Raw genomic sequence first — 15836 nt, 5'->3', positions numbered from 1 at the left:
GGAAAGAAAAGCTCCGTAAGGCAGCCCCATTGATGTCTATGGGAAAAAAACAAAACGTTTAAACCTAATAGCCTAACATAAACACCCCTAATCTGCTGCCCCTGACATTGCCGACACCTACGTAATGTTATTAACCAGAGGTGTTGATTAACCTAGCGCTAGGTGTATGTCTGCCTATATTGCTCCTAAAATGAATGAGGTACCTAGCTACCCGAGAAAGAGTTAATAATGAGATATAGTTTAGAAGCGCACTAAAAAAGGCTGGGGCAGATTAGAGTACAATGTGTGCAAAGTTTGTGGTTATTATTACAATTTTAAGTAGAATGCTGTGACTATTATAGTGCTAAGTCTATTAAAACATATTCTGTATCTATAAAAAGAGTAGTATTTCACAGTATTAAAATATATAACATGGATCCATGTGTACAATGAGCTCTGAATATAGAAAAAACATAGAAAAAACGTACAATAAAAGACAATATAATAGAAATGATGAACGGACCACATTAGTGGTATGGTTGGTTAGTCCCAAAGAAGAAAAGTCTGTGATGGAAAGTCTATAATAAATCCGTGCAGGATCCTAAAGTGATGTCGTGTCGCAGATAAATGAATTCACTATGTAAAAATATCATAAATCCGATACCTTGAAAAGGCGATGAAAGTGCAAAAATAAAAAATAAAAATTAATATTATATTTTATATATTTTTTATATTTTATATATTTTATATATTTTATATATTTTATATATTTTTTATATATTTTTTATTTTTGCACTTTCATCGCATTTTCAAGGCATCAGATTTATGATATTTTTACATAGTGAATTAATTTATCTGCGACACCCCCAATCTACCCATTGCCCTGAAAAGGGCATCTGTATGGGCATTGCCCTTAAAAGGGCATTTAGCTATTTTTCCAGCCCTTAAAAGGGCATTCAGCTCTTTTATGAAATGCCCAAGCCCTAATCTAAAAATAAAAACCCACCCCAAAACAAAAATTTTTTTTTACACTAAATAACAAACAAATTATCAAAAATAATAAACATTTTCCTAATCTATTACCCATTTAAAAAAAAAAAACACCCCAAAATTAAAAACCTAATCTAGAATAAACTACCAATAGCCCTTAAACAGGCCTTTTGTAGGGCATTGCCCTAAGTTAAAAAGCTCTTTTACCTGAAAAAAAAAATACAAATACCCACTAACATTACACCCCCCCCAAACCCACAAAAAAAAACCTATCTAAAAAACCTAAGCTACCCATTGCCCTGAAAAGGGCATTTGTATGGGCATTGCCCTTAAAAGGGCATTTAACTCTTTTGCATTGCCCTGAAAAGAGCATTTCGCTCTTTTATGAAAAGCCCAAACCCTAATCTTAAAAAAAAACACCCAAAAAAACCTTAAAAAAAACCTATCACTAACTCCTGAAGATCCACTTATAGTTTTTGAAGTCCCGCTTGAACGATCTTCACCCAGGTGGCGAAGTCCTCATCCAGGTGGCGAGAAGTCTTCATCCAGATGGCCTCTTCTATCTTCATCCAGGCAGCAAAGTCCTCATCCAGGCGGCGAGAAGTCTTCATCCAGACAGCCTCTTTTATCTTCATCCAGGCGTTCTCTTCTATCTTCATCCCGGCGGAGCGAGTCCATCCTGAAGACATCCGGCGCAAAGCATCCTCTTCATACGGTCGCCGCCGTATACTGAATCTTCAATGCAAGATACGCAATTCAAAATGGCGCCCCTTGCATTCTTATTGGCTGATTTGATTTTGGAAATTCAAATCAACCAATAGGATGAGAGCTACTGAAATACTATTGGCTGTTCAAATCAGACTTCTCGCCGCCTGGATAAAGGACGTTCAAGCTTCAAAAACTGTAAGTGGATCTTCGGGGGTTAGTGTAAGGTTTTTTTAAGTTTTTTTTGGGTGGGTTATTTTTTTAGTTTAGGGTTTGGGCTTTTCATAAAAGAGCTAAATGCCCTTTTCAGGGCAATGCAAAATAACTAAATGCCCTTTTATGGTTTTTTTATTGTGGGGGTTGGTAGTGTTAGTGGGACTTTGTAATTTTTTTTTCCAGGTAAAAGAGCTGTTTGACTTAGGGCAATGTCCTACAAAAGGCCCTTTTAAGGGCTATTGGTAGTTTACGTATTGTAAATTAGTTTTTTTATTTTGGGCGTTTTTTGTTTTTTAAAAAAATGGGTATTAGAATAGAAATACTTTTTATTGTTTTAGATAATTTTGTTTGTTATTTTTTGTAATGGTAGTTTTTTTATTTTTTGTAATTTTAGTGTTTTTTATTTTTGTAATGTTAGGTTTTAGTGTAAGGCAGCTTAGGTTTTATTTCACAGGTAAGTTTGTATTTATTTTAACTAGGTAGTTAGTAAATAGTTAATAACTATTTACTAACTAGTCTACCTAGTTAAAATAAATACAAACTTACCTGTGAAATAAAAATAAAACCTAAGCTAGCTACAATGTAACTATTAGTTATATTATAGCTAACTTAGGTTTTATTTCACAGGTAATTATGTATTTAGTTTTAAATATGTATTATTTAGTTAAAGGGCCATTAAACCCACAAAATAATGTTATACTATGTGCAGAATTATATAACATTATTTTGTGGGTTTACTGGCACTTAATAATTGTAACTTTAGTTTAGCTCTATTTTAATTATGTTAAAGTTAGGGTGTGTTAGGGTTAGGTTTAGTGTTAGGTTTAGGGGTTACTAGTTTAAATTCGTTTATTGTGATGTGGGGGGCTTTAGGTTTAGGGGTTAATAGGTTTATTTAGTATTTTTTGTTGTGGGGGGCTTGCGGTTTAGGGGTTAATAGGTTTATTTAGTATATTTCGTTGTGGGGGGCTTGCGGTTTAGGGGTTAAAATGTTTATTACAGTGCCGGCGGAATTAGGGGTTAATAACTTTAGTATAGTGGGGGCGATGTGGGCAGACAGTAGATTAGGGGTTAATAATATTTAAATAGTGTTTGCGATGCGAGAGGGCGGCGGAATAGGGATTAATAATTTTTAATAGTGGCGGCGATGTCGGGAGCGGCAGATTAGGGGTTAATAACTTTAAAATAGTGTTTTGCGATGTGGGAGGGCCTCGGTTTAGGGGTTAATAGGTAGTTTATGGGTGTTAGTGAACTTTGTGACAGTTTAGTTATGAGTTTTATGTAACAGTTTTGGGCTTTTCATAACTTTTAGATTGCAAAACGGATCTTGTCGGTAGGCTGTAACGCAAGTTTTTTAGCCTCGTAATGGCTGCGATATGGAAGTCCCATGAAAAAACATAATTTTTACGAGTGCGGGACTGACGTTGCGTTACAGGCTAAAAGGCTTGCTGTACAGCTATACCGACAAGACTTGTAATAGCTGCGGTGCTGTTTTAACGTTGAAATTGCCATTTTTCAGCGTTAAAACACGAACGCAAAACTCGTAATCTAGGTGATAGTTAGTGCCATGTACCCAGATGCAATGCATAACTACAGGTGACAATGACACCACTAGTGATGCATTCAGTAGTGGCATAAGTACATATCCACAAGTCTATTTCTGCCCAGGAGTGGTATGGGAGCACATGGGACTGCTGATTTAACTATGTGTTTAGCCCCACACAACAAGTGTTAAATACACAGTGTTACAAAAATAAAATACTAAAAGCAGAGGACTAGAATGTTTATTAATCCATGGTTAAAATAAAAAAGGAAGGCGGTCCAACACATCAGCTGACGCGTTTCATACCACTAGGGACACTACTTCATCAGAACAATGAACTCAATACTTTTATATATATGTATATATCATATAATTCATTTTTTTGTAATTTTCCCTATGGACCTTGCAACCAGGCCTGTCTAGGGTTAACTGCCTGTGACTCTGGGGACAGCACAGCTTCCTGTGAGTGCCAGTGAGCACCCAGGGCTGAGCATGTGGCAGGGTCATGGGATGTGTACCCAGTCCAGTCTGAGAGTGCAGTCCCCTTCCGTGTTTTGTACATATATATATATATATATATATATATATATATATATATATATATTAATTCTTAAAGTGACAGATTCCAAAAAAGCAAACATACAATTAAACAAAAATCCCTCTACAAAATAGCATGTGCAAATAGAAAAATAATAATTGTAAAGAAAAAATCAATAGTAAAATTCATAAATAAAAATCCTGCAGAAAATCTTTTTTACGTATATCTTTGAATCAACCTTGTGTTACCCCACAAGTGTTAGCAACTAAATAGCACTTATTAATAAACAGTATTTAAATGATTTTTTAAATTAATAAAAGATGTGGCATGTTGTTAACTATGAAAGCCGAAGGGTGAAAGGGACAGTCTAGTGAAAATTAAACTTTCATGATTCAGATAGCAAATTTAATTTTTAAACAACTTTCCAATTCACCTTTATCATCAAATTTGCTTTGTTCTTTTGGTATTCTTCGTTGAAAGCTAAACCTAGGTAGGCTTATATGCTAATTTCTAAAACCTTGAAGGCCGCCCCTTATTTTAATGCATTTGGCAGTTTTTCACAGCTAGAGGGTGTAAATTCATATGGGACATACAGATAACATTGTGACCACGCCGTGGATTTACAAGTGAGAGGGCACTGATTGGCTAAACTGAAAGTCTGTCAAAAGAACTGAAATAAGGGGGCAGTCTGCAAAGGCTTAGATACAAGGTAATCACAGAGGTAAAGAGTGTATTAATATAACCGTTTTGGTTATGCAAAACTGGGGAATGGGTAAAAAAGAGATTATCTTTTTAAACAATAACAATTCTGGAGTAGATATAAGATATAAGTATTGAAAAAATGGAGACAACTTGTCTTACAAGGGAGTATGTCCAGATCACGTCAATACCGGCCTCCAATAATCTTCCATCATTTCAATGTGTTCTTTGCCATTGGTTACATAATGTAATCGTTCCCGTGCACGGCTATATGATATTAAATTGAGTCATTCAGTAAGTGATGGGATTTTGTTATTGCCAATAGAATTAATCTCTTTGTGCAATTATCCATAATTTTAAAAAAGGGATTTCCTATACAAGCAGGGGAACTGTATATGACCGGTCAGTAAAATCATGATAGGGGAATTCTGTACGGATTCCATAGAATTAATCATTTGTTGCTAAAATGGGCCAATAACTGGGCATTGCCAGCTGATATGTAATAGGGTTCCCTCTCACTACAAGCTCTCCAGCATAAGTCTGATATGTCTTGTTTTGAAGGTCGCTATGCAGTCTTTATGGAACATTAAAATTGCGGTGCTGGTCCGACCAGAACACGAGAATCGTATAAGCCACATAAGCACCTCCAGTGTGAAGACCGGAATCGCCAACACTTTAGGTAATGTGGATCCTGTGCATGCTGCACACTGATTGGTTGATATGTGCAATAGTTTGTTTATATTTGTTCCTAGCTGGTTACAGGAAAGTAAGATAAACAACACTCTAGTGGCTTTCCAGGGGGTGTGTCCCAGACTCGCCAAGCAATGAATGTTTTACTAACATAATGGCCCATTATTTACATTCAGATGTATTGCAAAGAAGCAGATTATTTCTGATAAATAAATAAAAAAAAATGAATTTGATGTCCTTTTTAATTATTATATTTTATTAAAGGGACATGACACCCAAAATGTTTCTTTCGGGATTTGGACACAGCATTAAAAAAAAAAAAACTATCCAATTTCCTGAGCATATCTACCTGATTTTCAACAAAGGATTACAGGAGAACAAAGTAAATTTGCTAACCAATGCAAATTGGAAAGCTTTTTAAATTGTATGCTCTATCTGAATTATGAAAGATAATTGTTTTGGGGTTTCATGTCCCTTTAATTATTGTGTTAAATCTCCCTTCAAGCTGCTTATGATCAGGACTAATGTATTAATTTAGTATTTTAATGCAGTGGTGGATATCTCTTACACGGAGATGTGACGCCTTCCCTGTCAGGATATTAATACATTAGTTTAGCTGTAAAGTGTTTGTGATGTCACTTTGGTTTGCAGGGAATAAAGGCGCAGTGGGAATCTCCTTCATGTTTAACGGCACCTCGTTTGGGTTTGTAAACTGTCATCTGACTTCGGGCAACGAGAAGACTGCGCGGTGAGTCTTTGTTTGTGATTACAGTTACCGCTTTCTACAGAGAAGTCACAAATGTCTACGTCAATAGATTCCTGATATTTTTTTAGTAAAATCTATTTTATGAGGTGAGACTGAGTCCTCCAGACTTTTACCATATCCTTAAAGGGCCATAATAGTCTAAATATGACATGCCCTAATTCACTAGTCCTAAGCGGAAACAGACGCTGACCCTATCAGCAGCGCTACTCGCATGAATGATTGGATCAGTGGTGGTTTCCGCTCGTTACTAGAAGTACTCAGCGGGTCATGAGTGGTACTTCTACTGTGTGTTTAATTCCTTTGGGGGGTTAAACACAAAGTTAGTGCACGGTCCCTAGTCTTAAAATGACTAAGAATTGGAGCGTGTGCTTGTTTGACAATTAAGGCACTTTAACTACATGATATTAATATTTTGTGCAAATATAGAAATGTTGTAGGGTGACTGGCGACCACTGTACTGTATGTGCAAATAGTTTAATAAAGCCTCTTTTTACATTTATTTTTTATCATGGATATGAATGGGCAGCAGTTTTCATAAAAAATTAAATTTTAAAAGCTTTTTTGCACAATATTAAGTGCTCATTTATACACAACAGTATAGTTTATCTTATCATTTCTGCTCAAGCTAAACAATGGAGATTTTGTTAACAAAGCCCTGTTGTATCCAAGCTCAAGTCTAGCAAACTAGGTGATAATCTGCTCTAATAACGTAGATCCTAAGACTACAGAAAAATGTTTTAATTACAAGGTCTTTAAAATAAAAAATAAACTGTTTTTTTACATTTTAGAATCTCTTTGTCAAAGTGACGAAAACACTTAAAGGGACAGTCTAGTAAAAATAAACTTTCATGATTCAGATAGGTCACGTAATTTTAAACAACTTTCCAATTTACTTTTATCATCAAATTTGCTTTGTTCTCTTGGTATTCTTTGTTGAAAGCTAAACATAGTTAGGCTCTAATTTCAAAGCCCTTAAAGGCCACCTTTTTTCTCAGTGCATTTGCACAGTTTTTCAACGCTAGACAGCGCTAGTTCATGTGTGCCAAATAGATAACATTGTACTCACTTCCGTAGAGTCAGCACTGATTTGCTAAAATGCAAGTCTGTCAAAAGAACTGAGATAAGGGGACAGTCATAAGAGGCCTAGATACAAGGTTATCACGGAGGTAAAAAGTGTATTAATATATCAGTGTTGGTTGTGCAAAACGTGGGAATGGGTATTAAAGGGATTATCTATCTTTTTAAACAATATGAAATCGGGAGTAGACTGTCCCTTTAACGATCCTTTACGTTTTAACTGCATTGTACTTAAAAATGTTCTTTTATTCCTATGAAACGGCAGCATTTAAAGGTTGATATTTTAGCACCTGAAAAAGATTAAGTACAAGCTGTATACCAGTGTCAAGTGTGGGCGTTCTGGTTCAGAAGTTTCTATACTGTACCATATTGGTATATTGTACCCTGTGAGCCACAGAACCAGGAGCCAATAGGAACCTTCCATGTCACAAACACCTGCTGTTCTTATTGGGTGATTACAAAATACAATAATGGGAAACTGTAACCATTTTGTCCTTTTATTCTTTCTCCTTCCCTCTCAGGCGCAACCAGAACTACTTAGATATCCTACGGCTCCTCTCCCTCGGTGACAAGCAGCTGAACTCCTTCGATATCTCTCTGCGCTTCACCCATCTCTTCTGGTTTGGAGATCTCAACTACAGGCTGGATATGGACGTTCAGGTTAGGCATTCATTTTATGTGTTACTCGGCAAACCACAAGCAACCAGTAGCCATTAAAAGAAATTTACCAATCTTATGTTGACTCGGCAAACCACAAGCAACCAGTAGCCATTAAAAGAAATTTACCCATCTTATGTTGACTCGGCAAACCACAAGCAACCAGTAGCCATTAAAAGAAATTTACCAATCTTATGTTGACTCGGCAAACCACAAGCAACCAGTAGCCATTAAAAGGAATTTACCAATCTTATGTTGACTCGGCAAACCACAAGCAACCAGTAGCCATTAAAAGGAATTTACCAATCTTATGAAGATTAAATAAACATTTCTATAGTTTGATTTTTTTTAAAAATGTATTTATTCAAGTTTTGCCCAATCAGGTGCTGTTTCTGTAGCACTTTCTGTGTCTTTTTTATTTAAAGTAAAATTGCTTATTTTGTCGCTTTGAACTTCAGGGGAAAAGAAGTATTTAATTAGGCCTAGATTTGGAGTTTTGTCGGTAACGACCCGCGTAGCTAACGCTGGCTTTTTTCTGGCCGCGCCTTTAAAATAACTCTGGTATTGAGAGTCCACAAAAAGGCTGCGTTAGGCTCCAAAAAAGGAGCGTAGAGCATTTTTAACGCAGCTTCAACTCTCGATACCAGAGTTGCTTACGGACGCGGCCAGCCTCAAAAACGTGCTCGTGCACGATTCCCCCATAGGAAACAATGGGGCTGTTTGAGCTGAAAAAAAAACCTAACACCTGCAAAAAAGCCGCGTTCAGCTCTTAACGCAGCCCCATTGTTTGCTATGGGGAAACACTTCCTACGTCTGCACCTAACACTCTAACATGTACCCCGAGTCTAAACATCCCTAACCTTACACTTATTAACCCCTAATCTGCCCCCCACATCGTCGCCTCCACCTAACTACACTTATTAACCCCTAATCTGCCGAGCGGACCTGAGCGCTACTATAATAAAGTTATTAACCCCTAATCCGCCTCACTAACCCTATAATAAATAGTATTAACCCCTAATCTGCCCTCCCTAACATCACCGACACCTAACTTCAAACATTAACCCCTAATCTGCCGACCGGAGCTCACCGCTACTATAATAAATGTATTAACCCCTAAAGCTAAGTCTAACACTAACACCCCCCTAAGTTAAATATAATTTTTATCTAACAAAATTAATTAACTCTTATTAAATAAATTATTCCTATTTAAAGCTAAATACTTACCTGTAAAATAAATCCTAATATAGCTACAATATAAATTACAATTACATTGTAGCTATTTTAGGATTAATATTTATTTTACAGGCAACTTTGTAATTATTTTAACCAGGTACAATAGCTATTAAATAGTTAAGAACTATTTAATAGTTACCTAGTTAAAATAATTACAAAATTACCTGTCAAATAAATCCTAACCTAAGTTACAATTAAACCTAACACTATACTATCATTAAATTAATTAAATAAAATACCTACAATTACCTACAATTAAACCTAACACTACACTATCAATAAATACATTAAATAAAATACCTACAATTACCTACAATTAAACCTAACACTACACTATCAATAAATAAATTAAATAAAATACCTATAATTATCTACAATTAAACCTAACACTACACTATCAATAAATAAATTAAATACAATTCCTACAAATAACTACAATGAAATAAACTAACTAAAGTACAAAAAATAAAAAAGAACTAAGTTACATAAAATAAAAAAATATTTACAAACATAAGAAAAATATTACAACAATTTTAAACTAATTACACCTACTCTAAGCCCCCTAATAAAATAACAAAGACCCCCAAAATAACAAAATGCCCTACCCTATTCTAAATTACTACATTTCAAAGCTCTTTTACCTTACCAGCCCTGAACAGGGCCCTTTGCGGGGCATGCCCCAAGAAATTCAGCTCTTTTGCCTGTAAAAAAAAAACATACAATACCCCCCCCCCCAACATTACAACCCACCACCCACATACCCCTAATCTAACCCAAACCCCCCTTAAATAAACCTAACACTATGCCCCTGAAGAACTTCCTACCTTGTCTTCACCCTACCAGGTTCACCGATCCGTCCTGAAGAGCTCCTCCGATGTCCTGATCCAAGCCCAAGCGGGGGGCTGAAGAGGTCCATGATCCGGCTGAAGTCTTCATCCAAGCGGGAGCTGAAGAGGTCCATGATCCGGATGAAGTCTTCATCCAAGCGGGAGCTGAAGAGGTCCATGATCCGGATAAAGTCTTCTATCAACGGCATCTTCAATCTTCTTTCTTCCGGATCCATCTTGCAGACCTCCGACGCGGAACATCCTCTTCTCCCGACGCCTACTAGCCGAATGACGGTTCCTTTAAGGGACGTCATCCAAGATGGCGTCCCTCGAATTCCGATTGGCTGATAGGATTCTATCAGCCAATCGGAATTAAGGTAGGAATATTCTGATTGGCTGATGGAATCAGCCAATCAGAATCAAGTTCAATCCGATTGGCTGATTCGATCGGCCAATCAGATTGAGCTTGCATTCTATTGGCTGTTCCAATCAGCCAATAGAATGCAAGCTCAATCTGATTGGCTGATTGGATCAGCCAATCGGATTGATCTTGATTCTGATTGGCTGATTCCATCAGCCAATCAGAATATTCCTACCTTAATTCCGATTGGCTGATAGAATCCTATCAGCCAATCAGAATTCGAGGGACGCCATCTTGGATGACGTCCCTTAAAGGAACCGTCATTCGGCTAGTAGGCGTCGGGAGAAGAGGATGTTCCGCGTCGGAGGTCTGCAAGATGGATCCGGAAGAAAGAAGATTGAAGATGCCGTTGATAGAAGACTTCATCCAGATCATGGACCTCTTCAGCTCCCGCTTGGATGAAGACTTCAGCCGGATCATGGACCTCTTCAGCCCCCCGCTTGGGCTTGGATCAGGACATCGGAGGAGCTCTTCAGGACGGATCGGTGAACCTGGTAGGGTGAAGACAAGGTAGGAAGATCTTCAGGGGCTTAGTGTTAGGTTTATTTAAGGGGGGTTTGGGTTAGATTAGGGGTATGTGGGTGGTGGGTTGTAATGTTGGGGGGGGTATTGTATGTTTTTTTTTACAGGCAAAAGAGCTGAATTTCTTGGGGCATGCCCCGCAAAGGGCCCTGTTCAGGGCTGGTAAGGTAAAAGAGCTTTGAAATGTAGTAATTTAGAACAGGGTAGGGCATTTTCTTATTTTGGGGGTCTTTGTTATTTTATTAGGGGGCTTAGAGTAGGTGTAATTAGTTTAAAATTGTAATATTTTTCTTATGTTTGTAAATATTTTTTTATTTTTTGTAACTTAGTTCTTTTTTATTTTTTGTACTTTAGTTAGTTTATTTCATTGTAGTTATTTGTAGGAATTGTATTTAATTTATTTATTGATAGTGTAGTGTTAGGTTAATTGTAGATAATTGTAGGTATTTTATTTAATGTATTTATTGATAGTGTAGTGTTAGGTTTAATTGTAGGTAATTGTAGGTATTTTATTTAATTAATTTAATGATAGTATAGTGTTAGGTTTAATTGTAACTTAGGTTAGGATTTATTTGACAGGTAATTTTGTAATTATTTTAACTAGGTAACTATTAAATAGTTCTTAACTATTTAATAGCTATTGTACCTGGTTAAAATAATTACAAAGTTGCCTGTAAAATAAATATTAATCCTAAAATAGCTAGAATGTAATTATAATTTATATTGTAGCTATATTAGGATTTATTTTACAGGTAAGTATTTAGCTTTAAATAGGAATAATTTATTTAATAAGAGTTAATTAATTTCGTTAGATAAAAATTATATTTAACTTAGGGGGGTGTTAGTGTTAGGGTTAGACTTAGCTTTAGGGGTTAATACATTTATTATAGTAGCGGTGAGCTCCGGTCGGCAGATTAGGGGTTAATGTTTGAAGTTAGGTGTCGGCGATGTTAGGGAGGGCAGATTAGGGGTTAATACTATTTATTATAGGGTTAGTGATGCGGATTAGGGGTTAATAACTTTATAATAGTAGCGGTGCGGTCCGCTCGGCAGATTAGGGGTTAATAAGTGTAGGCAGGTGGAGGCGACGTTGTGGGGGGCAGATTAGGGGTTAATAAATATAATACAGGGGTCGGCGGTGTTAGGGGCAGCAGATTAGGGGTACATAAGTATAACGTAGGTGGCGGTCGGCAGATTAGGGGTTAAAAAATTTAAATCGAGTGGCGGCGATGTGGGGGGGGCCTCAGTTTAGGGGTACATAGGTAGTTTATGGGTGTTAGTGTACTTTAGAGTACAGTAGTTAAGAGCTTTATGAACCGGCGTTAGCCCAGAAAGCTCTTAACTACTGACTTTTTTCCTGCGGCTGGAGTTTTGTCGTTAGATGTCTAACGCTCACTTCAGCCACGACTCTAAATACCGGTGTTAGAAAGATCCCATTGAAAAGATAGGATACGCAATTGACGTAAGGGGATCTGCGGTATGGAAAAGTCACGGCTGAAAAGTGAGCGTTAGACCCTATTTTGAGGAGCCTCTAACGCTGGTTTTCACGCCTAACGCCAAACTCCAAATCTAGGCCTTAGTCTTTATCAATGTCAACTGTCCACTTACATGGGTGTTTATGAGGGTACGGTTTGACAATCTCTTTTAGCCAGTAATTTTTTTAGATATTCTAATCCAAGAACTTCAGGCAGGTCAGTGCAAAGTAGTGGTGGAAAACATTGGTTTTGGAGGACATATGATCAAAGGAAGGAAAGGTGCTTGAAAGTCATGTAACCAAGGCCTTAGGTGTGTGCTGAACCTTTGCGCAAATGCTCATACAATGTACAGAATACATTTTATTGTTTTTTAGGAGATCCTGAACTACATCAGTCGAAAGGAGTTTGACCCTTTGCTGAAAGTGGACCAGCTGAATTTGGAGAAGGAAAAGAACAAGATATTCCTGCGATTCAGTGAGTCTTACCCCTGTTCCCATCCTTCCTCCCCCGCCCCCACCCTCTTTACAACTATTAACCAATCTTACACACTTCTGCAATCCTTACACCAACCCTTCATCCACCTATTTGCCATGCGCCCATTTCTTTCTCTCTATTTAACAATTCCATTGTCTTTGGTCTTCGGGGTTTCCCCTCTTCTGCCCATGTCATTCTATTGTCCTTGTTATTTACGTCACTATGTCCCCTCTGCCACCCATATGAGTGTACCCTGTCTGCTAAACAAGTCACCGTGTCCTCTTCTCTTCTAATGTCCCCAAGTGCTCTTTGCTGTTTCCTGTCTGATAGATAGTCTGTGCTATCTTTCTCACATTCACTCACTTTGTTTGTTTTTTGCCAGGCGAGGAAGAGATTGTGTTTCCGCCCACTTACCGATATGAGAAGGGATCCCGTGACACTTATGTGTGGCACAAACATAAACCCACTGGGGTAGGAACAACTTCATGTTATATCTGTGTTTATACACTGCTCTGTGCTCGCTTATTCTGTGTTTCTATTGGGGCATGTGTCTGTGATTGAGTGTATGAGTCATGCATGTGTGTGTGTATTGTGTATTTCTGTGTGTGTCGGAAATTGTGAGTATGTGTGTGTGGGTGTGTTTGTATGTCTTCACTTGTGCATATGTCTGTACGCATATGTGTATGGTGTGTGTAAAGCGTGTATGTATGTATTTGTCGTTTGTATGTGTGTCGGTAATTGTGAGTATGTGTGTGTGGGTGTGTTTGTATTTCTTCACTTGTGTGGTGTCTGTATGCATATGCGTCATGAGTATGGTGTGTGTGTGGTGTCTATATGGATATGTGTTATGAGTATAGTGTTTGTGTGTGTGCTTGTGTGTGTGGGTGCGTTTGTATGTCTTCACTTGTGTGGTGTCTGTATGCATATGCGTCATGAGTATGGTGTGTGTGTGGTGTCTATATGGATATGTGTTATGAGTATACTGTTTGGGTGTGTGTGGGTGCGTTTGTATGTCTTCACTTGTGTGGTGTCTGTATGCATATGTGTCATGAGTATGGTGTGTGTGTGGTGTCTATATGGATATGTGTTATGAGTATAGTGTTTGTGTGTGTGCTTGTGTGTGTGGGTGCGTTTGTATGTCTTCACTTGTGTGGTGTCTGTATGCATATGCGTCATGAGTATGGTGTGTGTGTGGTGTCTATATGGATATGTGTTATGAGTATAGTGTTTGTGTGTGTGCTTGTGTGTGTGGGTGCGTTTGTATGTCTTCACTTGTGTGGTGTCTGTATGCATATGCGTCATGAGTATGGTGTGTGTGTGGTGTCTATATGGATATGTGTTATGAGTATAGTGTTTGTGTGTGTGCTTGTGTGTGTGGGTGCGTTTGTATGTCTTCACTTGTGTGGTGTCTGTATGCATATGCGTCATGAGTATGGTGTGTGTGTGGTGTCTATATGGATATGTGTTATGAGTATAGTGTTTGTGTGGGTGCTTGTGTGTGTGGGTGCGTTTGTATGTCTTCACTTGTGTGGTGTCTGTATGCATATGTGTCATGAGTATGGTGTGTGTGTGGTGTCTATATGGATATGTGTTATGAGTATACTGTTTGGGTGTGTGTGGGTGCGTTTGTATGTCTTCACTTGTGTGGTGTCTGTATGCATATGTGTCATGAGTATGGTGTGTGTGTGGTGTCTATATGGATATGTGTTATGAGTATAGTGTGTGTTTGTGTGCTTGTGTGTGTGGGTGCGTTTGTATGTCTCCACTTGTGTGGGGTTTGTATGCATATGTGTCATGAGTATGGTGTGTGTTTGTGTGTGGGTGCAGTGGCTACACACCTGCGCTCATTTCCTTTGCTTATGATTTTGCATCTTGGTGTTTTTGCTTTTCGGTTTTGTGAGTCTTTGCTTTGTTTGATTTGCCTGCTGTGCAGTCCCTGTATCTAGTGTCTAATATCTAATGAACAGGCTAGATGAATGTTTTATTTTGGACTGACAGCAATTATTTTCTTCTGTTTGCTCTGTGTCTGCTGTGTCTTTGTCTTTTTTCTGATCTTTTTGCACCTGGTCTGTTACATGTGTGTGTTTTATGTATTGGGACCTCCATCTCTGAGCGGCATTGTATAAACTTATGCTCTCAGGTTTTGTAGTGGCCATATTGTGATATTCTGACTTTATTCCAGATGCGCACAAATGTCCCCTCCTGGTGTGATCGCATCCTATGGAAATCTTACCCTGAAACGCACATCATCTGCAATTCCTATGGTGAGTTTGGAACCCAAATAGTTAATCACCAGGAACAATCATAGGTAGCTGTGCATGATTAACCAATACATAGCATTATATCTGACAGAGAGTCAGGCTTCAGCAGAGAGTATTCACTGGGTAATTTGCTTGGTCATTACCTGTTCATCATGTTGCCAGCTAATCTATCCCTTTTGGCCTTGTTCTGTGTTGTAGATATGGGTTGTATTCTTAGGGATCTCACAGGAATTTTTCTTTCTTCTGATGTCCAGGATGCACAGATGACATAATGACCAGTGACCACTCTCCTGTCTTTGCAACGTTTGAAGTTGGTGTGACGTCTCAGTTTGTTTCCAAAAAAGGTAATATGGAAATAATAATAGCGCAATCATGGCAAAGTGTTGTGTAAGTCATGGGCAGAGCGGAGGGGATTGTAGGAGAGTATTAGTAGACCAGGGCAGATTAGAAGGTGCAGTGTTGGTGAGAGCTTTGTATGTTATGGTCCAGATTTTGAATTTTATTCTTGAAGCTAAGAGAAGCCAATGCAGGGATGGGCAGAGAGGTGCAGCAGATGTGGAACAACAGAGTTGCAGTAAGCAAGGTGGAAAATAAGGGAGTGGAGTAGAATCTTCATTGTGTTTTGTGTGAGGAAGTGACAGTTTTAGTGATATTTTTAATCTAGAAACAGCAGGAGTTATCTAAGGAATTAATATGAGAATCAAATAATGTTCCAATTTAAATGTTAATCCAAGGCAGCAGGCCTGAAGGTTTGAGATGA

General features: G+C 37.9%; 1 protein-coding gene across 1 annotated transcript in view; it reads left to right on the top strand.

Moving 5' to 3' along the window:
* INPPL1 (inositol polyphosphate phosphatase like 1) overlaps nucleotides 1–15836 on the top strand; it is a gene marked incomplete in the record, with an annotated part of 449643 nt that overhangs the window by 318721 nt on the left and 115086 nt on the right. The window contains 7 exon segments of the mRNA XM_053708786.1: nucleotides 5232–5349; nucleotides 6012–6108; nucleotides 7725–7863; nucleotides 12716–12815; nucleotides 13198–13286; nucleotides 14998–15079; nucleotides 15331–15420. Coding sequence (XP_053564761.1) covers nucleotides 5232–5349; nucleotides 6012–6108; nucleotides 7725–7863; nucleotides 12716–12815; nucleotides 13198–13286; nucleotides 14998–15079; nucleotides 15331–15420 — 715 coding nt within the window.

The sequence above is a fragment of the Bombina bombina genome, chromosome 3 (genome assembly GCF_027579735.1).
Source record: "Bombina bombina isolate aBomBom1 chromosome 3, aBomBom1.pri, whole genome shotgun sequence".
NCBI lineage: Eukaryota > Metazoa > Chordata > Amphibia > Anura > Bombinatoridae > Bombina > Bombina bombina.
The sequence above is the reverse complement of the archived record's forward strand: the minus strand, read 5'-3'. Positions and strand labels throughout refer to the sequence as shown.